General features: G+C 41.0%; 1 protein-coding gene across 2 annotated transcripts in view; it reads left to right on the forward strand.

Annotated features, from left to right (window-relative positions):
• The window catches only part of ptpn13 (protein tyrosine phosphatase non-receptor type 13), a 280,945-nt gene that overhangs the window by 134,659 nt on the left and 124,244 nt on the right, over positions 1-22,042 (forward strand). The window contains exons 19-24 of one of the 2 annotated variants that reach the window (XM_078543989.1): positions 5,181-5,290; positions 10,546-10,602; positions 13,574-13,663; positions 14,021-14,128; positions 15,082-15,231; positions 18,189-18,655. In XM_078543989.1, coding sequence (XP_078400115.1) covers positions 5,181-5,290; positions 10,546-10,602; positions 13,574-13,663; positions 14,021-14,128; positions 15,082-15,231; positions 18,189-18,655 — 982 coding nt within the window. The remainder of the gene's footprint in view (positions 1-5,180; positions 5,291-10,545; positions 10,603-13,573; positions 13,664-14,020; positions 14,129-15,081; positions 15,232-18,188; positions 18,656-22,042) is intronic. The other variant, XM_078543998.1, reaches the window with a different exon arrangement.

Below are 22,042 nucleotides of genomic sequence, written 5' to 3' on the forward strand. Positions count from 1 at the left end.
GTAATAGATGTACAGTATATCATACTATAGGGGACCGGGTTAGACAAGTTGGCTAGATGGCTAGCATATGGATCAGATTAAAACCAACAACATTGGGTTCGAACCCTTTCCCGGATGAGGTAGCCTGCCTCCTTGCCCTACCCGTAGCAAAAAACAATCATGGCACTTAGCCATGGTTCGGCAAATAAACACCAAGGACCTGCCTTTGGGCAGAGAACTTAAGAAGAAGAAGATACCATATTATACATTAAATGGCAAGGAGAATTCTGAAGCTCCAAAAATATCTTTTTAATCGTTAGATGTTTTTGCAATATTTAGCTCCAGGCAGAAAGTCACTTTTTAAAAATAATTTAACCTATACACTGAGCAAAGAGGAAACTTACGAGTAACTGCCCTTTGACATCAAGGTGGTTTTTGACCCAGTATACCACTATGGCACCCTTGTAAAATTGAGGTCAGTGGTGAACAAGGAGGACAGCATCCAGAGGCTGGAGTTATGCTTGGCAGGAAGGGAGTTGTGTGTGCTTGGTGGTGGCAATCAGAGCAACACCAGGTCATCATTGTGTGAATACCATGGGGCAGCGCACTCGGCCTAATGGTCTTCAGCTCTTTCATCAATCATCTTCCCTTCATCTCAAGATCGGGCGTAGGCTTGTTTGCTCATGTTTCTACAGTGGTCAACTCCATTTACAGCTCTTTTCATAACAAATTGCATTTATATGAAGTCCTGAGCATAGTAAAATGTTCCAAGGTGCTTCACAGGAGTATTATTAAACAAAATTTGCACTGAGCTATTTTATTGTGCATTGGGTTGAAGTAGTTTCAATAACTTCGGAAAACTGTTAGCTGCAAACACCCTAACTTTATTGTAACATATTTACAGTTATTAGAGCATTTCCTTACACAACCTTCTTTCCATGCTACTTTCTCCTGGACTCCCAGATCACATGAGTATATAACACTTCCTTCTATGTCATCACAGACTATTACAGGTAACCCTTTAGGTGATTTAGACTAGCATACTCCATTACACGACATGAGACATGCAAAGAGATATATTAGTACAGCTGACCAAAATCTTGCACAAATAGGCAGGCTTTAAGGAAAAAAGAGAAGTGGAGAGGTTTAGGGAAGGAATTTCAGAGTTTACAGCCAAGGCAGCTGAAGGCACAGATACCGCTGGTGGAGTAATGAAGATGGTGGTGAGAGTTGCACAATAGGCCAGAATTGGAGGAGTGCAAGTTATCTCAAGAGATGTGAGGCTGGAAGAGATTACAGAGATAGGGAGGGATAAGGTCATGGAAGTATTTGAAAATGAGAATGACAATGTGTAAATCAAGTATTGCTGGACTGGGAGCCAATGTAGGTCAACAAGCACAGGGGTAATGGATGAACTGGACTTGGTGCAAGTTAGGTTACAGGCAGTACAGTTTTGGATGACCTTACATAGGGTAAAGATGGGAGGCTGACCAAGAGAGCATTAGAGTAGTAAAGCTGAGAGATAACAAAGGCAAGGGCGAGGGTTTCAGCAGCAGATCAGCTGAGACAGGGCAGCGTTGGGTAATGATATAGAGGTGGAAATAGGGAGTCTTGTTGATGGAGGAGGTATGGGTCAAGTGCACTAGCTTGTTTGAAGAGCGATCCAGTTAGCCCCACACCCCCGCTGTTTCTCCATGTCCACACAATACTTTTTCCTTCAAGTATTTATCCAGTTCCCTTTTGAAGGCTACTATTGAATTTGTATCCAACACCCGGTCAGATAATGCATTTCAAATCCTAACCACTCTTTGCATAAAATAGTTTATCCTCATGCTACCTCTGCTCCTTTAGTCAATTGTCAAAAATCTGTGCCCTCTAAATATTGACCCTTCAACTATTGGAAAGAGCTTCTCTTTGTCATAGAATCATAGAATGGTTACCACACAGAAGGAGGCCATTCAGCCTGTTGAGCCCACGCTGGCACTCTGCAAGAAGACTATAACTCACATATAGATATGGTTGAGAGCTCATCTTGGATCAAATACAGCACCAAGTTGGCAAATAGTCTGGTTCAGTCTTGGACATTTGTCAGGCTGAAGAATGGAGCCACTTTTTGGGAGATTTTTATTTAGTTGGAGGAAATTTCAGCTAATCCAGTACAGGATGTTGGCCAAACTGATACAAATAAGAGATGGTGAAGCAGACGAGAGAGGTAAGGTAGAGCTGGATGTCATCAGCATACATGTGGAAACTGATGCTGTGTTTTTGGATGATCTCACCAAAGGCTAGCATGGGGGAGCTCCAGAGTTAATGGTGCGGGAATAAGAAGAGAAGCTATTACTGGCGATACTCTGGCTACCTCTGAATAGATAAGAATGGAGCCAGGTGAGGTTAGATCCACTCAGCTGAATGTGGGAGGAGAGATATTGGAGGAGGATGGTTGGTCAACCATGCCAATGGCAGTTGAATGAAGAGGGATAGTTTGCCACAGTTTGCGGAGAATATCATTTATGATTTTGGTAAGGGCCATTTCAGCACTGTGGCATGGGTGGAAACCTGATTGGAGGAATTCAAGCATGGAATTGTGAGAAAGATGGGCACAAATTTGAGACAACAACAGGATCGATCACTTTGGGGAGGAAAGGGAGGTTGGAGATAAGGTGGTATTGAAGAGGAGTCAAAGGCAATTTTTTTTTTAAAAAGAGGGGTTTTGGTGGTATATTTGGAGGGGGACAGAACCTGAGGAGAAGGAACTGTTCACAATATCAGCTCACATGCGGTCCATGTCAGTCTGTAGCAAGACCTCGACAACCCAGGCTTGGGTTGGCAAGTAACATTCAAGCCACGTAAGTGCGAGATGATGATTATGTACAACAAGAAAAAGTTAACAGCACAACCATCATTGAACCCCCAACATCAACATTCTTGAAGTCGCTGTTGACCAGAAGCTTAACTGGACCAGTCACATTAACACAGTAGCTGACATGCTGTCCACCCACCCCTCCCCCCACCCCCACCAACCAACTCCCCTCCTCCTATAAAGCTCAAGTGATGGAAAACTCACCACTTATTTGCTGGACACAGCTGCAAAAATAATGAAGCAGTGAAAATCCATCCTAGATAGAATTGTAGAATAGTGCAACACAGAAAATGACCATTCAGCCAGTTGAGTCTGCACTAGTTTGTTTGAGGAGCAATCCAGTTAGCCCCACCCTCCTACTCTTTCTTCATATCCTGTAATTTAGAACCATAGAAAAGTTACGGTGCAGAAAGAGGCCACTCAGCCCATCATGTCTGAATTTCCTTCTCCTTCAAGTATTTATCCAGTTCCCTTTTGAAGGCGACTGTTGAATCTCTATCCGTCACCCGATCAGGCAATGCATTCCAAATCCTAGCCACTCTGCATAAAAAAAGTTTATCCTCATGCAGCCTCTGCCCCTTTTGCCAATCACCATAAATCTGTGCCCTCTAAATATCGATCCATCAACTATTGGAAAGAGATTCTCTTTATCATAGAATGGTTACAGCACAGAAGGAAGCCATTCATCCTGTTGAGCCCATACCGGTTCTCTGCAAGAAGCACTTAACTCGTCCATAGAAATGAATGTACTATATTTAACCACTTAATGAAATTTAAACAACTTTATCAAACCTCCACTTAACCTTCTTTGCTCTTCAGAGAACAACTTTCTGCAGTCTATCTACATAACTGTAATCCCTCATCCCTGGAACCATTCTAATAAAGCTCTTTAGTGCTCTTTCCAAAGCCTTCAAATCCTTCCTAAAGTGTGGTGCCCAGAATTGAGCACCACACCCCACCCGGAGCCAAAATAGTGTTTTATGTAGGTTTAGCAAAACTTCCTTGCTTTTGTACTTTGTGGCTCCATTTATAAAGCCAGTATCCCGTATGCTTTATTAACTGCTATGTTAACCTGTCCTGCCACTATCAAAGATTTGTGCACAAACATCCCCAGATCTCTCAGTTCTTACATTCCCATTAAAATTGCACCGTTTTGCTTCTGTTATCTCTCCTGATTTTTGCTATGAAAATGTATCACCTTACACTTTCTGCATTGAATTTCATCTGCCATTCCACCAGCCTGCCTTTCCTGTTACAGACTATTACTATCTTGCTCACTGTTTGCTGCACTTCCTAGCCTTGTGTCACCTGCAGACTTTGAAATTGTGCCCTGTACCTAAGTCCTAGTCATTGATGCATATCAAAATCAGCAATGGTCATCATATTGAGCCCTGGGGAAAAACACTCTTCTTCAGTCAGATAAACAACCATTCACCATTACACTCTCTTTTCTATCCCTTATCCAATTTTATATCCATTTTTCTACTGCCCCTTTTATCCAATGGGCTTTCATTTTGCGAACAAGCCTAATGGTGGAGAGGATATGTGGTTGGAAGCTCATCTCTAGGTCAAATACAACATAGAGCAATCCAATCACATCAGTACTCGATGTCCATCCGTCCTCCACTTACTGGCTACAGTATGTACTACCTACAGCATTTATTGCAGCAACTCACTATGTTTGCTACAATTGCAGCTCCCTGATATTTAACACCAGGAAGGACAAGAGCAGCAAGATCTTGGGAACACCATCACTTTCAAATTCTTCAATGCCCTTGTTACAGGGACAAAAATATCATTCTTTCATCAATGTGGGAACAATTTGCAAAAGGACGAGAGTTGTTCAAGGAACTTTCCCCCCACCACTTTCTCAGGATGATAATTCAGTCTTGCCAACATTATTCACATCCAGATTCAAACTTTAAAGAAGTTACAAAAATGCTTCTGCTTATTGATAGCAGCAATTTCCTCCTTCAGAAGGACATTAACTATTTCATCACCAGGCCTCCTAATGCTGCCTGCTATTGGCTGAAATTGTAAAAATACCTAAGATTTATGTAACGTCAGCATTAGCATCTGCTATTTTTCTGAAAGCCCCCAATTAAAATATATTTGTTCTTCTTTAGGTAATTTTGCCCCCTGGCTGTGATGGTTGATTTGTTTTTGTTATTCAGACACAACTTAATTAAGGAACTAGGTATTGTGGAGTTTTAAGTGTGTAAAGTACAAGTTGTTTAGAAAAATAATTTTTATATGGCTGCAACTTACTGTCAAACATTTTAATTCTGGAATTCAGTTCACTTCTGTGTTTACTTACTTTTATTCTATGATCCTATTCAAGTGTCATCAATCCAAAGAAGTCTCAGGCTGCCTTACACCGAAGCCCTGCCCGAAGAAACCCTGGGTCCGACTCATCATCTACTGAAGACTCTAACCAAGCATATGCCATAGGTCAGAAAAAAACATATTTCTAAGCAGAGCTAATTTTGTTTATATATGCACTGTAGTATCTAGCATAAACAAGAATTAAGTTCTGTAATGAAGGGTTCAAGTTTAGTGGTCTTGTGTACCTCTTCCCCAAGTCACTTATAAACAGTTTCCTCCTGCATATTTATGTAGTAATCCCTTCTTCATTGATTTGTTGGGGAGCACAGAGTGACTGCAGAACTCAGTGCATCATTAAGTTAGGTATTTAGTACAAGTGGGAATTCTCTGCAGAGGGGGAAGAAGGTACTGTTTTTTATTTTATTTTTCTCCAGTTTCTGGTGTTTTTTTTTAGCCTTAAGTTTATTTCTGTTAATTTAGTTAATAGTCTGATAAATAGAGGTCTGACCGGCCACCTCAGTCTTGTGGAATGCTCATCCTGTTCCATGTGGAAAATTTACCTATGCTTGAAATGTTGTCAGCCAGGGGAGCTTGAGCTCCCGATTTCAGACCTCGAGCATCTGTTGCTTTCATTGCAGCGCATCTGCAAGGTTGAGAGCTGCATGTATAGCATGTTTCTGGATTTGATCACCCTGCAATTTAGGGGTGTGCAGGCAGAGAAGGAATGGGTAACCACCAGGGAGTCAAGGATATGGCACGTAGTGAAGGAGACCCCGGATTGCAACTTGCTCTCCAACCAGTATTCAGTCCTGAATACTAGTGAAGGGTGATGATTCCTCTGGGATGTGCAGCTAGTGTTGAGTCCGTGACACCATGGTTGGCTCAACAGTACGTTGTGGGGAGGAGAAAGATCAGGAAAATAGTAATGTTACAGGAGTCAGTGGTTAGCCAAACTGACTGGTGTTTCTGTGGCCACAGGCATGATTCCAGGATGGTGTGTTGCCTCCCTAGTGCCAGAGTCTGGGATGCTACATTCTGAGGGCAGGAGGTGATCAGCCAGAGGCTGTGGCTCATATCAGTATCAACAACTAGATATTAAGAGAGATGAGATCCTGCTGGCAAATTTTAGAGAGCGAGGAAAGCGATTAAATAAGCAGGAGCTCAAAGGTATTAATCTCAGGATTGCATCTGGTTGCATGTACGAGTGAGGATAGAAATAGGAGGTTGGAGCATATGGATGTGTGACTGGAGTGATGGTGCAGGAGGGAGGGCTTTAGATTTGTGCAACATTGGGACCAGTAACAGAGGCCCAGGAACCATACAATAGTAATAATGGGGGACATCAGTTATCCTAATATAGACTGAAATAGTAGTATTGCTGAAAAAAGAAACATGCTGTCAAAGCTTCTCGTCTTACATTCATTAGGTCAGGCACAAGAATGCCAAATTTCAAAAGGAGGAAAATTATACTGCATGAGAAAAGAGGTGCTGATTGGTTGAGATATTGCCATGCTAAATGCACCAAGGAGCCATTGTCCCCATGCTTTTGTATATTCAAAAAAGATTGTATGCCTGGATGTATTATTTTGCCTGAAGAGGACAGGCCCCTGCATGCATATATTGAATGTATATGAATATGAGCTTCTAACAAGCGTAAGTAAGTTACATTGCGAGCCAGACTGATAATCTTAAATTGGATGCTAATGTAATTCTTAGCACCTTTCTGCCAAGAGGCTCACTTTTTCCTCAGATCATGTGCAGTTCCTCAACTAAGAACAGTAGCTCACCTATTTAATCAGCAGGGTAAACGTTCCCTGAACATCAAGAATATGAAGTGAACCTTCAAAATATCCAACCATCTTCATAACTCAATCCTGCCTGGCTGCCTTCCATAGTCCTCTAGAAGACCTGTAGTCTTCCTAACTATATCATACATTCTGTTCAGAATTTTAAAAGCTTGGGCCATTGGATCAATTTTGTAAATAAGCGCTCCTGGTACTGAGCCTCACCTGTAGGAAATGTATAATGGGCAATAAGAAGATGTGTACGCCATGATTTGCTGTCCACCAATTTTAACCAGCCCTCGTGTCTTTTCTCAGTCTTTAATGAGAACAGCCTCAACTCAGCAAGACAGCTTTTCCAACTTAAAGCCCTAACTTGGAAAGCATGTAGCACTCAGTATGAAACTAACAAACGTAAAGTTTGTGGGTTGCCTGCATAACCTCAATTGGGGATGGGAATAATCACACATCGCGATCCCTGTGCCTTGAAATGGACCATATCCAATTTTTAGCCTTTACTATCTGGTTTAAGGCCTGAAAGTTCAGTTTTTGAGCTGCCTGGCAGCTTTGCATCTCGTGAGACAATGGTTTGTTCCGGTTTTCAGGGAATGTTGGTACCACACTTTAGGAACGATGCAAAGGCCTTGAAGTTGGTGCAAAAGAAGGAGGATACCAGGGATGAATGGACTTCAGTTATGTGGAGACTAGAAAAAATGGCATTGCTCTCCTTAGAGCAGAGAAGATTATGGGAAGATTTAATATTATTCAAAATCATGCAAGATTTTGACAGAGTAAATAAGGAGAAATGGTTTCCAGGAGCAAGAAGAGTACGAGAAGTGTGACATGAGGAAAAAAAATGTTTATGCAGTGAGTTGTTATGATATGGAATTCACTGCCTTGAAAGGGTGTTGGAGGAAACTTCAATAGTAACTTGCAAAAGGCGACTGGATAAATACTTGAAGGGCAAAAATTTGTAGGGCAATGGGAATATAGCAGGAGAGTGGGATTAATTGAATAGCTCTTTCAAAGAGCTGGCACAGGCATGATGGACCGAATGGTCATCTGTCCTGTAAGGTTCTGATTCTATAATTATGGGGAGAATTTTTGGCTTGGTGAGCAGGGGCGGGGCCTGCTCGACAAGGCGTAAAATGACGCGGGGGTGATATCGGGCATGCATCCCAATGTCACCGCACTTCATTTAGATTTTCAGTTCGATGGGCATGCAGCCGAGTCAAAAGCCTGTTAAGGCCATTAATTAACTAATTAAGGCTATTGAGAAAGCTGCCCGTCCAACCTTAAGGTTGGCGGACAGGCAAAGAGCCCAGGTAGCCTTCGCATTTTTCATGGAACCTCATCCATGGGCGGGATGAAGTTTCATGAAGGGTTTATAAATTAAATTAATTTTTTCATTAAAGTTCATTAACATGTTCCAGCTCATGTCTTAAACTTCTTTTCTTTAAAATAATTTTTAATACTTAAAAACTTATCTCCAGGGAGATTTTTGCGCCCTTTCGCGCAAATGCATGAAACAGCACACTCACACCTCAGGGAACCGCCCCCACCCCCCACCTGCACAGGGAGTGCACAGCGCTCCCGGGCGCGCGTCACGTAAAATGGCAGCATGGACCTGATTGGGGGCGCCGATCGGGCCCATGCCCGATGCCACACAACCACCCCAACAGGGGGAAAATTCTCTCCCATATGACATGGTAGTCACAGGGCTTTGTAATTGTTTGAGATACAACAGATTCAACAAAAAAAAAATCAGGATGGTACAGATTTTTTTGTGGGGCTGAAATTAAAGCATCATTTTCACAAAAATTCTAGTTGGAGATAGGGGTTTGATAACTGCTGTTGTCATTACCAGTAGCCCAGGTTGCTGTTGATTTCTGGACCCCCCTCATGCTAAAATTCTCAAGTGCTAACTTTGACCAACATTTTTGGTGTATAACCAAGAGCAGGGATAGTTGAGGACCACGGTTATGTGAACCTAGGGCAAAGCCTGTGGAACTCATGCAGTTGTTTTGTTCTGTTTACAATCACTTAATGTTTTAGTTACCAGCCAGGCTGCATTGCTTAGTTAATTCTGATGACATCCTCAGTGAATAATTTATGATTGTGATAATTTTGTGATTATCTAGTGATAAGCAGCTGAGAAAATAACACTATATATCACATGAATCTTTCTTTATTTGAAATGATCACCCAAGTTATTTTTGGTTTCCACTGCATTTTGATTATTCGTAACTAAAACAGAAACATTGACAACACACAAGAGGCTGCATTTTACGTGCCTTCACCAGGCATGTTTTTGGTAGGGAGGCACATAAAATAGGGCGGGTACCCAACCCACCGCCTTCCCGACCACCCCCGAATTCACTCCCATAACACAATGGGTGGCCAGGTGCCAAAACCGGCAGTGCACCCGCCATATCTAAATAAATCATCAAGGGTCAATTGGGCTTGTTAACAAGCCAATTGATTCTGATAATATGCTGTATGCCACTCACTTGCCCTACCTAAATTCTACACAATAAAAATTATTTTGCATTAAAAAAAAATTATAAAGCAGTTGTCGTGGGCAGTCGGGCAAGAGTGGGCAAGCCACTTTTTTATAAACATTTTTCAAGGGTCGGAAGGAAGGGGGTGTACTTTCTTTGGGGGCTGGCCTTTGCAGTTCGGGGTATGCCCCCTTCCCCCCAAGATAGTAACCAACCCCTTTCTTCCTATCCGCATGATCCATTAAACACAATACCCCAAGCCCACTGCCCCCTCCCTAACCTGCCCAAACTGTCCCTGCCCAAGGCCCCGGACTTACCTAGCTGCGGGATCCACTGGGCCACCACCATTTAATGCGCTCTTAGCTTCCGGCGGTGCCGGGAGGGGGGTAAGCCGACTGCCACTGCGTAATATTCTGCCCAAGGATTTTATTCACCTTTGAGTATAATCCCTTGTTCTAAAGTCAGACCTCTTGATATGTTATTGTTTTACTGTCTTGAAATAATAACTCCTGATAAATCTGCTGACTCTTTACATGTCTCAATACAAGGTTAAAGAGGATCTAAACCCAGTAGTGAAATAATTGTTTATTTCTTTCATTCCTGTTTTCTCCATTTAATTATGTTGCTTATTTTTTATATTTCTGGTCAGAACACTCTTTTTGCTCACAATACATTTACATTACAACAGTAGTGGCAATTTACTTCACACTGCTGCTGCAGTCATACTGTAAAGGCAGCTGGAGCTTGGACTAATCTGACATCTGAGAGAAGAGGAGTTTGACTCCCTGGAAAGGGGAACCACGCTTCACTTTGTATTCAGCATGTGAATCAATTTGGGATTACCAACAGGGAACCCACCAACCAGGAGTGCGTGACAGAAATTAAACCTCTCTGTATCAGTTAAATGAGGGGGTTGTTAGCATTCCAGTATACGAAATGTTCTTGGTTATGTTCACAAAAACTAAATGTATACAACTGCATGAAATTTCCTGGAAAAATTAAATCAAATATTTCTTATAATTTTGTAATTGAAATCATGTGAAATTTTACTTTCCGTTTTCTGTGCATTATTTTTTATTACTGTATGTTTTGTTATCAGGGATTAGCATGCACAGTTCTGGCATCCCATCAACCCCTGCTACCTTGACAGCCAATGGTAGGCAGCAGAACGAACTGAGTTTACAATGTACAAGTGCCTTCACTGTTTAAAGCCTTGGTGTGACTGTACAACATCGGCTTCTCAAACTTCTGTTTTCTCTACTTCTATTCCTCTCTCTGTTTCTCTCACTTTCCCTGCCGTCTAACAGAAACTTCTTGCAGGTAATGTTTGGGTCTTGATTTTCTTTCACTAATTTCTATTTAGCTGTTAAAGTTTGCTTTCACAATTTATAATCGTATATCAGCCTGTATCCCAGTACATTTAAGAATGGAAACTACAGAGTATTTTCAAAATCATCTATTTTAACCCGAAGATCTTGTTCCACGTAAATAGTTTTATCTACCTCCTTCCTGCAACCAGAAAAACATTTAGAAACCATCTGAGGTGACTGATTTTGGCCAACAAACCCATAGAATTAAGGCCTGTCGGAATTTTTTACAAGCTGCTTGTCCCACAAGCATATGAAGGATTTATATACAGTTTCTAAATTACAATGTGAAATGGGAAAAGTAAGCATGTGCCTGTTGAGCACTAGATGTTCTAGCATAATTCCTTTATCAAATGAGTTGGAAAAGGGAAAGGACAAGAGAAATTCATGTCTTAAAATTATTGGGCGTAATTTTAAATGTTGTATTTTTGATTTACATATTGATACAACACATTTAAGTAATCATTCAGAATATATTGCAAATTGATTTTAAAATAGTTCTAGCATGATCAAATTTAGAATAATTTGTGCACAGTGCTAAACTAAAATGCAAATTAAAATAAAGGGCAGGTGCTAATATAATTAACCATTTTGCAGACAAATGTGTGGGTGAATGGTTTCCTGTGCTGGAATTGCATTTTTCTCCTATATGAATCAACTCTGACTAATTAATATCATGAAAAGCAAAATATCTTCATTTAAGCATAGTTTTTGGCCTAATAATTTTTTTGCTGTTGTCATTGCTAGTTTTCTATGATCTGCTTATCATAAAATGAAGCATGTCTCTTGTCCAGAACCTTTTAATATGGAGACAGTACCCCTTTAAAGATAATTGTAATTTTTTCCATCACTGATCTTCAGAAGATGCTTTCTCACCCTTTGAAAGATACTCCTTCTAGCTCCTCCCTTCTTGCTTCTTCCCAAGATACCTGTGCACCTTTTTTTCAAATTAAGCAATTTGGCAGGCAGTCAGCTCTAACACCCTGGGGTTTACCATTGACCAGAAACTGAACTGGACTAGCCATATGAATAATGTGGCTACAAGAGCAGGTCAGAGGCTGGGAATCTTGTGATGAATAACTCACCTCCTGACTCCCCAAAGCCCATCCACTATCTACAAGGCACAAGTCAGGAGTGTGATGGAATACTCCCCACTTGTCTGGATGAGTGCAGCTCCCACAACACTGAAGAAGCTTGACACTGCTCAGGACAAAGCAGCCACCTTGATTGGCACCACATCCACAAACATTCACTCCCTCCACCACTGACGCACAGTAGCAGCAGTGTGTACCATCTACAAGATGCACTGCAGGAATTCACCAAGGCTCCTCAGGTAAAACTTTCCAAACCCACGACCACTACTATCCAGAAGGACAGGGGCAGCAGATAGATGGAAACACCACCACCAGAATGTTCCCCTCCAAGTCACTCACCATCCTGACTTGGATATATATCGCTGTTCTTTCACTGTCACTGGGTCAAAATCCTGGAACTTCCTTCCTAACAGCACTGTGGGTGTACCTACACCACATGGACTGCAGCAGTTCAAGAAGCAGCTCATTACCACCTTCTCAAGGGCAACTAGGGATGGACAATAAATGTTGGTCCAGCCAGCGAAGTCCGCATCTTGCGAATGAATGAAAAAAAGGTTCTGTGGCATCATTAGACTTGAAGTGGCCATTGACAAATATATGATAGTGGTGCAGGCTGTTTTCTCACATTTTCTGCCCCTTGCTCTGGAGAGACTGCATTGTGTTTAGTGCTTATCCCAAATGGGTCAACTGAGATCAGGATCTTGTCACATGTAAAATTACTCCTTTACACTTAGAAGGCAAAATTCAGTTTTTCCAAACATGGTATTCTGTTTTGGATATAATCCATGTTTATTAAAGCCCTTACTTAATAAATTGGGTTTAGAAATTTAGATTTTGATGAACCTTTCTTCCACACAGCTATTAAAATTGACTCCGGCAATTATATGACCCAAACAGGTCTGGTAGAGTAAGGTTGACTGTTAATTTCTTACTTGGAAATAAATTTACTTCTGATTTGGGTGACGCAAAAGTGTTGTAGGAAGGATATGATTGATGTGTGATAAACTTTTAGTATGTTAATCAGTAAATATTAGATTTAAATTCAAACATAAATGCTCAAATTACTGTATAAAGCATACCAAGAATTCTTAAACTATTGATTTAAATATGATTTAATTTGGCATTTAAAATATAATCTTTTGATATTTGTTTCTGGCAATGTTAGTTTCAGGCAGCTTATAATCCTTTCTTTGTATATGGTATGCAACAGTTCCAAGAGAATAATTGGAGCTGCAGCCTTCTAATTAGTGTGTCAAACTATTGTGTGTATTATTATTTCAATACTGAGTAAAAGTGTTTTAAGTCCCCTTCATGCTCACTGTCTTAATTGCTGACCCTAATACATTTTTAAATGTGTTGAGATCGCACCTTATTAATCAGCTTTATATGGAAAACAGCTGTAGTTCTGAAATAGTCCTTGTTTCTATTTAATGGATGCTGTTAGGAGATTGTAAAAAATTAAGAAATAGATGGAAAATTATAGTAATTATCAAGAGAATGCTAGGGCAACTCAAATGATTCTTTAATGTAAACATCATAAAAATGGGATTTGAGATGTATAGGTCAAAAATATTTTTAAAAATTTGTGTTTTTGTTGATATGTTTAATTTATGTAGCTGCTGAATGAACTAAGTCTGATGGAGTCTGGCCTGTTTGTCTTTGACAGATACGCTTCATCAGAAATTTAGTGCCTTGCCTTCACCCGAGAGAGAGCTTAGATTTATAAAACTGAAGAAGGATGTGAAACATGGCTTAGGTATGTTGACTCTGGGTTTGGTTATTTATCTACAGATGACTCAATGTGATGTAGCGGTTGATTTGACAGTAACATCTGCACAATTTTATGGCAAAGACTAAGGATAATATGTAATTGTTTCCTGATTAATAAAGGCCAAAATTACCTTGCTAATGGGTGAATTCTATACTGAAAGCAATTGAAAAGTTTTTCTTTTCATGATCTTATGACAGCAAAGGTTCATGATGAGAAATAAATAACAAAAATTGAAGTGCTTAACATCACAGAAGAACCATATTGTGTCCTCTAGGCTAAAAGGTGAACAATTGAAAATATGCTATTAATGTGATCCATCATTAAATTACTATTTCAAAATAGGTTTTCAGATTGTTGGTGGAGAAAAAACTGGCAAACTGGACATGGGAATTTTTGTCACTACAATCATGCCAGGCGGGCCAGCAGAGCTTGACGGATCTTTGAATCCAGGTACTGCATATGCTCCTATTGTAAATGATCAATAGAGGAGTTGAAAACCCACAGTCCTTCCATCTCACAGCTTGGCAGCCATGCGCAGGAAGATAGGTTAAGACTTTGCAAGCCTTCAAAGAAGTGGAATAACCTAGGCCAACGGCGAAGGAGAGTGGATAAGATTGGGATTCTCAATGTTGGGCATACTAATATTCCAAGGCCTTGAAAAGATTCAGATTAGAATTGTAGCCTAAATTGGCAAAGAGTTTTCTTTCAAATATTTAAATATGGTTCCCTTACAAACTGGCTGATGGAGCATGTTTAATTCTTTCCCAGGGTTAGGAAGGTTACACTCCGATTTGTCGTCACTTTGCTTACCCCAATTTATGGCCTCTTCAGCAAGTGATGATCTATATGTGCCCTCGTACTTTATGTTCCAGCAATATTTGGAATCATGAATGTTTTTGCAGCTTGTCGGCATATAATACAAAGTCTGTGTCAATGTTTCGAGATATTTTGTTATAGAAATATTTTAATTCCCTTACCTTAACAGGCATGTTTCCTAGACAGTTATGTATTGTAGACATTTTCTTTATTGACCATTTTAATACCAGATAAGTTTAAGCTGTGGTCCATTAAATTAAGGTAGTTCCATTTTTTTAAAAGAAAATTTCCATTAAATATTTTATTCGAAATGCTCCATTCTACATTTCAGGATGGAATATTTGGATAGATCTTGTAAAGAAAATGCTAATCTATAGGGGGATTAGTGCTTTATTAAGTACACTTTTATAGAACAAATTCTCTATTTGCACAGTTGCATTTCCATGAAGTGGAAAGTTGTGAAATTCCTTGTGGTTTTGGGTTGCTGCAAGGGATAAAATTAATTCATCCATTAGTTTCGAAATACACCAAAAATGCTTGCAAATTTACCATATGTTAAATAACCATTGTGTTTTCACTATTTGCAGGTGATCGCCTGATATCTGTAAATGGAGTCAGTTTGGAAGGTGTTACCCACAACAGAGCAGTTGAAATTTTGCAAAATGCCCCTGAAGATGTGACGCTGATGGTCTCTCAACCTAAAGAAAAACTTTATAGAGGAACTGAACTTTCTTCAGGTACTAATTCTGCATTTCAAGGTTCAAACTTTAAAGCCTGAATACAAAAACCTAGAAACGGTGCTACATGTGTTGACTGTACCATAGTATAATCTAGCACTACAGACTTTAAATTTCTATCCTTGGGTGGAAGGGCTGTCTTGTTTCTTCATCTTCAAGACTTTGAGCAGGAATATTGATAAAGAACAGTCACCAGGAAGAACCATGCAGGATTGTACAGGTCACAGGTTTTTCTTATTATAGTGCACATCATATATTTTGCCTCTTGGAAGTCAGAACAGATTTGGCAGCTACCCAGTTAATCCTGCACCTCCCATATTTTGAATCAAACCCTCAGGATAGAATTTGTACTGACATTAAGGCAGAGGTTTTGGACTGCTGCCAATGTCAGGATTTTAAAGCAGTGGGCGGTAAGACAAGTTACCAGATGTTGAAGTTCATTTGATCCTAGCCTCACCCATACCATTGAATCACTACTCAAGAACAAATGCCTTGGCTCAGTTTTTAAAAGTGACTATGAGTAGACTCCATTCCCTGTCAATTTCCAAAGTGTGATCATTGTCAACGAGTACCATTACCCTCGCTGCAGAGAAGAATGCCACCTACTTTAAATGAGGAGGCACTACTGAACAACATTAACCCAATGTTTCAGTGGCTGCACTTCTACCATTTAAACCAGGATTGTGTTCCCTGGGGCTCTCTGGCAATGACCCCACTAGTGCATGTGACATCAGGCAAGGACACTTAATTTCCATGATGCACCTTGGGAACCCCCCCGCCATTTTTTCAGGGGTCTGATTTGATGAGGCTTCCTATGGAACACGATGTAATAGCTAGTGACAGTTTAAATTGTAATCATCTTTTATTCATTATGCAGAAAAAAAGCAAAATAGTTTTTGCATCCAGTAAATCCCATTGAAATTTTTTACATGAAATTTATAACTGTAAGGAGCTGTATACCTTCATATGGTATCATACTAGCAATTGGTAATTTTACAACAATGTTTTGCTAAGTAAATGTTCAATGACCAATGACTCAGCTACTATATTGGATGTGTGGATGTGATTCTGAGTGTACCTACAGATTCCATCCACTTGCAACAGTCTAGAGGATGTGATGGGCTCAGTATTGGCACTCCAGTTAACCTGAACACGGGATAAAGTAAAGCACAACAGGACATTGATTTCCTAATTATAAAATAAAATAAACAAACATACTTTTTACCTCTTTGTAATCAGCATTTTACACATGTATTTAACAATAGCTTTGATTTTATGAATCCCTGCTAACAGTACAGAGCTTAGTTGGTGGTGGATGCAGGTCTGCAACTTTGGTACCCAATCATTTGCTAGCACAACCCATTTTTAAATATTCACATTACTCATTAGAATCAATCTAATTCAGCCAATTACTTATCTATGAGCATCTTCCTAATTATCAGTAAAATGATGGGAGGAGTCGTCATGTCATTAAAGGGCACCCACAAGTAAAATGCTCAGTTAATGTACTGACGGTATCACTTAGATCCAGAATGGGATGTGGGCCAGCATTTATTACTTGTTCAGAGGGCATTTAAGAGTCAACCACATTGTGGGTCTGGAGTCACATGTAGGCCCAGACCAGGTAAGGACAGCAGATTTCCCCCCCCTCTAAAGGACATTAGTGAGCCACATGGGTTTTTATGACAATCAGCAATGGTTTCATCATTAGACTTTTAATTCCAGATTTTTATTGCATTCAAATTTCACCATCTGCTGTGGTGGGATTCGAGCCTGGGTTCCCAGAGCATTACCCTGGGTCTCTGGAATATCGGTCCAGTGACAATACCACGACGCCAATATCACTGCCCCAAGAACTGAATGTCAGTAGAGATGATTGAAGCTCAGTTCAAGTCAGTCCTTACTGAGAATGGCACTAAGGTACCACAAAAATACTAAGGCTATTGGCGAAGACTGTACTTCTTGCTGTCAGTGAAGGTTTGCTTACACCATGTTTGAGTGCTGACTCTTATTCCTCATAAAACCAGGGTTAATGGAATAAGCCTGTTTACGCTCTGCTGTGGAGAAAGATCAAATAGTTAATATAAAGAGTAGGGAAGTCTAGAGCGATTACTTTAGGTTCAAAGTGCTTTCCTTGTTATAGAAAAATAATCTTGCTGAAAATTACTTGGATTTTTGTTTATAAATCCCAATTTAATTGCTGCCATGGAGAGCCTTAAGCAGGCACACCCTTCCTTCCAGGCTGTTCTGGTGATGTCAGTTTTGGGAGCAACCCAAGTAACAAGAAACACGATTTCAAACTAACCTGGGAGCCACTGTGTCACTCCCAACGCTCTAAAGACCACACTTTAGACTGGAGTACAGATTTGACATCATGGATGTGGACAAGCCTAAAGTTTGATTAAAAATATAGAAATTAATTCTTAAATGTCAAGTGTATTAAATTTCTGTGACAAAAAACAATTTTTTTGCTATAAAGTTAGCTTTTATGCTAAACAGTTCTGTAGTAATCTTGAGCAGATGTGAAAGGCATTCTTTTAGTCTATTATTTATTGTATTGACTTCTAAAACCAATGTGTGCTGAAAATGTATGAACACACCTTCACAGAACATGAGAACTGGCTCTGAAATTTAACATTGTTACAGAGGGTAAAAGATGGGGCTTAAGTTTTTTTGCATTTGAGTACTACAGCAAAGTGGACAATACATATTATGGTATAACTGGCTGAAAAATATTCAACTGATTTTAACTAGCTGAAATCTGCATTAACCGATGATAACTATTTCAAACAGGGTTAGTAAATTTACCCATTTAGACATAATGGGGAATGTTTTGAATTTGTAACTATGATGTTATTTTAATTGAGAAAGGAGAATTGAAATTCCTAACCCTACATCATCTTCATTAAGAATACAGTTTGATGCTTCAAACAATATGTCTCTTTTTTATTGTCAAGTATCTCCTCTGAATAAAAAAGAAACGAGGAGCCAGTCGAGAAGTCCTTGTCGTAATTTAGGTAGACGGGATTATGAAGAAGTGTCATCTTCAGAAGAACATAATGGATCACGTGGTCACCAGAGAACTCATCCAATAAGAGCTTCTGTTCCACCTGAGGAAAAACGAAGAGGAAGTACGAGCTCCCAGGACTCTAGAACTGAAAGTGCCGGTCTTTCACAAAGCCAAGTGAATGGTTTCTACAGAAATCGGACTGCCTCTAGAACACAGCAATGTACTAACTACAAAGAAGTCTCTGCACTTATGGCATTGAGGCAAGATATGATCCAAAATGTCCTGGACAAGACAGGACATTTAAGCAACATTAATGCCGAAACACCTAAAGAAACAGATTGCTCTGATCGAGGTGACTCTGACATGGATGAAGCAACTTATTCCAGCAGTCAAGAGCAACATAGCCCTAAAAAGGTGAATGTGATTTTTCCCATCTTTGGCCAGTTTTGCCCCTTCCTGGTAGCCCCCACCTGTGCACTATGACTTTGTGTCTGCATGCAAACAGCATATTGCAATAGTTTCAATGTAATGCAGTAGTACTGGTGCCCGAATTATTTTATAATTATTTCTTCTCCATTTGACTATTCAGTTCAATTTTTTTTTGGGTCATAATGCACACTAAAAATGTAGCTAAATATTTTGTTTATTTATACACACGGTTGTTATCCATACCAGATCTATCAGGCATCCTGAACCAGAAGCTCTTCTATTGGTTCTGATCTTATTTCTGCATGTGTTAGTTGTGGCTCAGTTGGTAGCACACTTGCCTCTGAGTCAGAAGATTGCGGGTTTGAATCCAGGATCTAACTCAAAAAGGCGGACGTTCCAGTCCAGTACTGAGGGCATGATGCACTGTAGGTGCAGTATATTGGGATTATACACTAAACCAAGGTCCCTGTCAGGTTAGTGTGTAAGAGATACCAAGGCACTGCTTCGAAGAGGAGCAAGGGTTATTAGCCCCGTTGGCCTGGTCAACATTTATCCCTCGAGCAATATCACAAAAACAGGTTGCCTATTCATTCCCACATTTCAGTTGTGGGAGCTGCTGTGAGAACTAGCTGCCATGTTTCCTACATTACAACAGTGACTACACTTCAAAAGTACTTCATTGGTTATAAAGCGTTTTGGGATGTTCTGAAGTTGTGAAAGATGGTATATAAAGGCAAGTCTCTTTTCAAATCTGTCACGTGACCCTGCTGGCAATAATGCTACTAAATCTATACTAACATTTCTAATGTTAATTGACAAAATCTCTAGGGCCCATTGACCTCATTGCTCCAATTCCTGTTGTGTGCTTCTTGCATGCAAATCCATAAACTTTGCTTTTCTTTATATAAATCGTCTTTGCCACAGTTTCAGAGTTAGAAGCAAAATAATTCTGCTTAATAAAGCTGCACTTTAACCAATCACAAACCATGTTCAGAATCTGTCCTGTCTGAATTCACATTTCAGCATTGTGTACTTTTGATGGGTTTTTTTTGCCTTAACTATTTTATTCCCCTTCCTCTCCTGTAGGCTCGTGTCCAATTAAATGGATGCCTATAATTCATTTGCATGGCAACAGCAAGTGCTAACAAGTACAATTAGGGGGAAAGGCATTACTGCTGATCCTGTTCTTTCTTTACATGCACTTCCAGCAAAGTTCACAGTATAGTAACTAGAAGCGGGAAACCTATTCCAATTCCAATCTCCAGCCTCCGATTCCAGGGCCAGAATTTTTGGATCTGGGGGAGGGGTGGGGGGGGGTGCAGGAGGCAGGGCCCACTCGCCGATGTGTAAAATGATGCGTGGGTGACGTCGGGTGTGCGTCCCGACGTCACCGCGCATCATTCAGGTCTTGAGTTCGGCGGGCATGCACCGGAGTCGGCTGCGCACCCGTCGAACTTTCAAAGCCTATTAAGGCCATTTAAACACCAATTAAACTAATTAACGGAGCTGCCCATCCGACCTTAACGTTGGCAGGCGAAGAGCCCAGGCAGCCTTCGCATTGAACATGAAACCTCATTCCATAATTGGCCCATCTGTGTAAAATGGCAGCGCACAGCCGATCGCAATCGGCGATCGGCTATGCGCCTGCTCCCATCCAAGCCCCCCGCAACCGGGAGAAAATTCTCCCCCATGGCACAGTTAACAGCACACTCACCTATGTCAGGTCAGAAGATGCAGGACTTGATGCGTATGAGTTCCTGGAAGAGTTCGCTCAGCGTCCTAGCCAATGCTCTTTTCTGAAAGCAACGTGGCCAAGAATGAGTGATTAGTCATTCATCTCATTCACTGTTTGTAGAACCTCGTTGTTCTCAAATTGTCTGCATTTTCATCTCTCATTTGGGAGTTACTTTAGGATGTCCTGAAAGCATAGTGATGAAGTTCTACTTTCTGTCTCCATAACATCGAGGTGCTGAATCCAATCGTAGTAACCTTTCCTCTGCCCGAGCAGAGATTAGATAATTCATCATGGACCAAGGATCGAGGCTCAAACTTTCCTGATTTGCTATTTACATTATAAATTCATGGAGCCATTAGGGGAGTTTTTCATCTTTGAATTCCAGAACATAGCTGATGGAACCAGTTCCTCTGTTTCATGTTGTCATGTAGTAGTGTATCACATAGTTTGAGAGAGTTTTCAGAGCCTGAACTTCCTCGGAGTGACAATCGGAGTCAGATTGCCACTCCGCTCCTACTTTCTTACCTTGGATTTTTTCTGATCCTTTCTTGCCTGACCTTCCGACTCAGGCCAGGCAAAGATGTGCAGGGAAATGTAGTCCTGAGGCCTTCTGATGGGGGCTTCAGAGTCGGATGCAAGGAGGCCACACCCCATTTTTAACAGCATTGGCTGTTGTAAATCAGGTAGGTTTAAAGGTCCAGATATTTGGGAGGGGGTGGTTGGGCAGTCGGGGCGGGAAGGCTGGGCTCGTCAGGTCGGGTTGGGCCTGGCGGGTGGTAGTCAGGGGTTTGGGGGGAGTCGGGGTGAGGGGGGGAGTCCCCTGGGGATTCAGAGGTTGGGGTAGTCCCGTGCAGGGTGAGGGTGGGGGTAGTCAGAGGGGTGCGGGTCAGGCAGTTGAAGGGGGGGTGGTTGGTGGGAGGTCGGGTTTGGCCTGGTGGCGTAGTTGGGAGTTGCGGGGAGTCCAGGGGAGTTGGGGGAGTCCCATGGGGGTTTGAGAGGAATCCCCTGGGGATTCAGGGGTTGGGGGAGTTCCATGGCAGGGACGGGGGTAGTTCGCACTTCTCGGGCAATTGCCATGCAAATCTTACATGGGAACTTCCGGTGGGGTGGGGTGGTTCCCTAGCGCATCTTTGGGATACGCCACAGTTAAATTGCCCAGGAGCTTGGAAGTTACAGCCCTGTAGTATATTAAATTTGTTTCCTAGAATCTAAGGCAAGCGTATTTCTACAGTTCTGGCATTTTTTGTTGGTTACGTACTTAATGAATTGGAAAGAGTAATATTAATATCTAGCTGTCAAAATTCAATAATGCACTTCCTATAATATGTCTTTAACTTTGTATTATGTTTTGTCAGCTGGGTGTTAATTTATTTTGCTACAGTATTTGTAAGAGCATGGTTCAAAACACTGGAGAAGTAACATTTTTGAAGTGAAACAGCATGTCTGTACAACTCTTAAACAGGGATTAAGTCTCATTAGAACCATAGAACCATAGAAAAGTTACAGCACAGAAAGAGGTTCGGCCCATCTTGTCCATGCTAGCCCGAGGACACCTAGGTGCCCTTTCTAATCCCACCTTCCTGCACCGGGCTCATAGCCTTGCAGCTTACAGCACTTAAGGTGCAGATCCAGGTACT

The sequence above is a fragment of the Cetorhinus maximus genome, chromosome 1 (genome assembly GCF_964194155.1).
Source record: "Cetorhinus maximus chromosome 1, sCetMax3.hap1.1, whole genome shotgun sequence".
Taxonomy (NCBI): Eukaryota; Metazoa; Chordata; class Chondrichthyes; order Lamniformes; family Cetorhinidae; genus Cetorhinus; species Cetorhinus maximus.